The sequence below is a fragment of the Capsicum annuum genome, chromosome 10 (assembly GCF_002878395.1).
Source record: "Capsicum annuum cultivar UCD-10X-F1 chromosome 10, UCD10Xv1.1, whole genome shotgun sequence".
NCBI classification, from domain to species: domain Eukaryota; kingdom Viridiplantae; phylum Streptophyta; class Magnoliopsida; order Solanales; family Solanaceae; genus Capsicum; species Capsicum annuum.
The window spans coordinates 183,260,080-183,265,658 of record NC_061120.1 but is presented as its reverse complement, the minus strand read 5'-3'; the positions used below and the strand labels follow the sequence as shown (position 1 = coordinate 183,265,658).

Here is a 5,579-nt window from a genome sequence, read left to right as displayed (position 1 = left end):
TCTAAACAAACAAAAGACTACAAGTTCTAGACACACAACAAAAAAATCTTGGCCAAGATAATAACAACACAATTTTCGTCCAAGAACACAAAATGGACAGATTTGCACTTTTCTGATTTTTTTTTTCAGTTTTCAGTTTTTTTTTTTTTTTGAATTTTCGTCCAAGAGAACCCAAGATTGGTAGTGTAGGAACACAACCAGCCTTGCTCTGATACTAAATGATACCAAATTCCCCAAGAATACAACAACACAAACACCAAAATCAGTCCACTAGTTCAAGAACTATGGACCCTTTTGATGACCTCTCTCGGATTTGCAAGAAAAACAAGTAGGGAAGTGATATCAAGAATAAAACACACTAAAATAGCAACAACACTTGATGAACAAGATGCAATAACAACAACACACGGTTACAAGACAAGAACACAAACGGATTACACTAGATATAGACAAACGATTACAAGAAAGTAAAGATAGATAGATAGACAAATGGATGGTATAATATTAACAACCCAAAAACTTATTCCACTTTTGAACCTTTAATATCATATACAACCTGAACCTATCTCTTACGTGACCTCAAGGAAACCAAAATTCTCAAGCAATCTCTGTTTCTAAGCAAATGATCAACACAAGGATTCCACCTTGCTAAAGACTCTCAAATAGGCTACAAAATATATTCTCCAAAAATCTTCCATTAATGACCTAATGAGGTTCTATTTATACCTAGGTTAACTTATTACAAATGACTAAAAAACCCTTGCAAAGGGCGGATGAACAGTAAACGCGGGTAAACAGTGAACAATTTTGGAGCTTGTGGGACTTGTTCTCTACACTTCAAAGCTTGTTCCTTGGATGGGCAGCCCCCTGAGCTCAAGTCTTGACGCATTGGACCCCGATCATGATCGTACCCGTATCAAGTGGGGTAAGGGTAAGGGATTGGAGATCGGAATAGAGGTGGTGATTTTGAGAGTTGTAGGAACATTTAGGGGAAAATGCTCTTCTGGACCCTTGTACTATGTCGGTTTTATAAGTTGGACACTTCTACTTACATGTTTGTCATCTGGACCCCTGAACCCACTAAAAAGCAATATTTTAAACCCTTTTTTGGTGAGTGTAACACACTCTCCCCACGTCAGCTGCCACGTTTGCCACATCTGTCACACCACCTACCACGTCATCTGCCACATCATTTAAAAAAAACATTACATTAAATTTTAAGTCATTTTTAAAATGCTAAATAATAAATTAAATATTAAAATTAATTTAATTAAATAAGAAAAATTTATAATTGTAGAAAATTTTGAATAATCATGTTTTTATTTTTGCTCACAAATTAAACATCAAATTCATTCCAAATAATTAAAATTCTTCTCCAACTAATTTAAATTTTTAATTATAAATTCATGTATACAAACATAATAAATTTCGATTTTTAAATTTGAATATCTTTAACAAATTCACAAAAAGTTTAATTTTTTCAAGAGAAATTCACTTATTTTTTTTCAATATTCACTATCACTCACTTTCAATTCAAATTTAAATTTTAATCCCCCCAAAATAACAAGCTTTCAAATTTAAAGTTTAAATAAAAAAAAATGAAAAGAATTGAATTGAAGAAAAACTAAAATAAAAAGTGAAGGTGGGGAGGGGGGGTTCGAAGAGTGTTGGGGTGGGGTGTGGGGGTTGGAAGAGGCTGGGGGTGGGGACGGGCTAGGAGGGGTGTGGGGGTGGGGGTGGGAGGTGGGGACGGGGCTGGTGCGGTGTGGGGGATGAAGACGGGGCTAGTGGGGTGTGGGGGGGTGGAGACGGGGCTGGGGTGGAGGGGCTGGGGTTGGGGTGGGATGGGGCTGGGTGAGGCGTGAAAGGGTGGGGACGGGCTGGGGTAGGGGTGAGGAAGGGCTGGACAGGTATTGGGGTGGGGTGAGGGGCTGAAAGGGGTTGGAGGTGGGGTGAGACGGGGTTGGGTGGGGTATGGGGGTGGGGACGAGCTAGGGTGGGGTGGGGTGGGGAGGGAAAAAAATATTCTAATTTTTTAAACATTTTTAAAAATATTTAAAAATTATTTTTAAATTTTTAAAAATATTTTTAAATTAAAAAAGATGGAGGGAAGAAAAGGATCTTTTTTTAATTATTTTTTTTAATTTGAATATTATTTTTATTTATTTTTAAATATTTTAATATAAAATTGGTCAAACATTGACCCCCACTCGCACCCCCAGGCGAGTGACTACACTCTCTTTGTCCTAATCATCACTTCAATGCCATATAGGCAAGGTCAACGGTCAAAGAGTGTAAAATTACTTTTTAATGGGTTCAAGGATCCAGATGATAAACATGTAAGTAGAAGTATTCAACTTATAAAACCGATATAATACAAGATCTAGAAGATCATTTTGTCTTTAGAGAGTTTTGAAAAATGTTTTACTTACATTTTGAAGGAAAATCATTTTTTATAGATTTGAGGGAAATAAGTTGATTTGAAAAATATTTTTCAAAACATTTAAATCAATCAACATGAGAAAATTGAAAAGTACTTTTCAAAAAATGTTTTCTTTCGTACCAAACACGCCCTTTATTAGCAAAACAGATAGCTATGATGTGACAAGTTACAGAAATAATTTGGCCACAAAATGAAATGAAAAACAAAGACAATTTAAAGGAAAGGAAACAACTTACAAATAATGTTGTGTTTCCAATTAATATTTTAGGTATTAATTAATTTGAACAATGACTCGAAAATATGGATCTGCTATATAATTTGGTAAAATGACTTGATAAATTCTTATACTATTGATGAATTCTTATACTATTGTTGATGAATTCTTATACTATTGTTGGTTTTGTAAGGTGGATATCCTTATTTACATGTTTGTCATATGAATTCTTGAACCCATTAAAAAATAATATTTTAAACATTTTTTGGTGAGTGTAACACACTTGTCCACGTCAGCCTCCACGTCATTTTCAGGTATTACATTAAATTTCATGTCATTTTTAAAATTCTACATAAAAAATTAAATATTAAAAGAAAATTTAATTAAATCCTTTTTTTTATATAAATTATAGAAAAATTTAAATAATTATATTTTTATTTTTCTCACAAATTAAATCCTAAGATTTATATGTTCGAGTGACCAAGTGACAGGCATAAAGAAAAACAATGGAAAACAGGAAAAAGAAAAAATAGGGAAAGAGGCATAACTTTTCCTTCAAATCAGTATTCATAACTTGTTAATAATCCATCTCTAATTATACAAAGTTCTCCAACCTAATTCAAAAACTATCAACAATTAGCTTATAAAAAAGCTTCATCAATCAATCAGGGATCTCTGTCTATTTCAACATCTAAACTTTAGTACTACGATTCATCATCGATCTTTCTACATCTTCTATAAATAAATTTCACCTTCTATTAGCAGTTGCACCACTACAAGCAAACTGAATCAACGGTGCTGCAGCAGCTGGTTCATGACAAAACGGCGCCGCTGGATGTTGCCACTTTTTAAACACCACCTCTTTCTTCACCACCTCCTCTTTCTTATTACTATTATTACTCGAATTAGCTACACGGTTAATTGCAAATTTGAGGTTACCTTCATCATCAACGGGAGAAGTAATCAGCGGCGATAAAAGCGGTATAACTACATTCCAATCGGTTGACCGGTTGATTTGTATCGATGCCGGAGCTCGCCGTTGGAGGCGGCTAGGTTTCCGGTGATCGGCGGTGGAAGTACGGTGGCTGTTTGACATTGAGAATTTGTGTGAAAGAGGAGAGAAGAATTGGTGATGTGTATTCTGTGAATACGGAGAAGAAGGTCCTCTTTAATTTTAATATTATTTTTAATCATTTTGATGTAAAATTAATCAAAATTGACCTCACTCGCACCGTGGGACCTATGTGGTATTGATGCACATAGATCTGATCAACGATCAAAGAATTTAAAATATTATTTTCTTGTAGGTTCAAGAATTCATATTATAAATATGTAATTAGAAGTGTCCACATTACATATTTAAAGGATTAAATATCTTCAATCTAATCATATTTGAAGCAAGGAATCAATCGTCATGTGTACATATTTCGTTAACTTATGTCTCTAGTCGAATTAAAATGAGCGATACAAAAATCCAACAAAAGAAAAGTACACAAATATAAAAGAAAGAAAATGACAAAGATAATTAATATCATTGCTTTTTAAGTTTCACTATTGAATTGATCTCGAAATCGAATCCTAATAATAATTGTTGCCCAAAGATCCTTTACATATTAAGTTCATCAAAGTGGGTCAGGTTTTGTATTGTTTTCATTCTTATTACTTGGACTACATTAGACAATAACAAGAAGAGTGATGTTTGTTTGTTTGCTATTGGAAATTCGTAAATTCCAGTCTGTAAATTTGTGGTGAAATCAAGAAGTTTACTAGTGACACAATCCTCCAAGATATGTAAGGGGCTCCATTTATATCCCCATTTAAGATGCGTCCCTTGCTCTTATTTCCCATATGCGATATTCTTTTGGTTGAAAATATTACTTCATTTTCATGATTTCCACCAGTAGTGTATAGACTAAATCGTTAAGTCAAATCGAGCCGATTAACCAAACTAAATCGAGAAAAAAAACTGACTTATGATTTGATTTGGCGTTAGAAAAAAAAACTCGACCATTCTTGGTTTGGTTTGGTATTGACAAAAAAAAAGTCAAACCGAACCTGAATCAAACCGACATATATATATATATTAAATACATGGTCTTTGTATATATTATTTAAATAATATATATAAAGACCACGTATTTTTTTATTTTTAATTTTAATTTTTATACCCTGTTTGTCTCTTTCTCTGCAGTTTTAGGTATTTTAACAATATTTTCTTTAATCACATCCCGGGATAATAACAACAATCCTTTTTTCAATTTTCTTCGGACTTTATCGTCATTTTACAATTTTTCTTCAATTATTATATTATAATATTTAAAATTAAAGAGTCCTATATATAAAAGGAAAATATCTTTTGAAAACTTTTCCTTAAAAAACACAAAAACAAACTAACTTCCATAAAGTTACAAAAAAAGAAAACACCTTATTTAAATTTTTGAAATAAATAAAAAATTGAAGACACGTTTTGTTAAATTTTGAGGGGGGGGGGGGGGGGGAAAAAAAAATTAACATGTTTTTTTATTTTTTTTTTTTTAAATGTTCTTTCTTTTTTTAATGAAAAGTTTCCTTATAAATCAAAAAGTCATGCTTTTTATAAAACCTAAATAGCTATTAAGTTTTAGATTGTTTAGTTTTGAATCATTTTTTAACTAAGGATTTCTTTAACTAATTAATTAATGATAGTTGTCTCTCTTTGTTTACATTATTTTATAAAATTTTCTTACTAATTGAAATCTTGATAGTATCTATGATTAAAAAGATAAATCTACTTGCTATTTGAGGTAAATGTTTGTAAGAATTTTAGTATTAGTATGTTCTTGAAGTTTATAATGAACAAATTATCATGTATTCTTAATAACAATTGCTAATTGAGAAGCTGTCTTCTTGTATGGATGTGAAATTTGAGATATTTTATGATTG

At 32.1% G+C, this 5,579-nt stretch overlaps 1 protein-coding gene across 1 annotated transcript; it reads right to left on the bottom strand.

Moving 5' to 3' along the window:
* Positions 1 to 3,195: 3,195 nt before the first annotated feature.
* On the bottom strand, positions 3,196 to 4,177 carry LOC107846870 (uncharacterized protein At4g14450, chloroplastic). The gene has a single exon (XM_016691138.2). It carries the CDS (start codon positions 3,751 to 3,753, stop codon positions 3,406 to 3,408), a length of 348 nt encoding a protein of 115 aa, XP_016546624.1. The 5' UTR covers positions 3,754 to 4,177; the 3' UTR covers positions 3,196 to 3,405.
* Between the last annotated feature and the right edge of the window lie 1,402 nt (positions 4,178 to 5,579).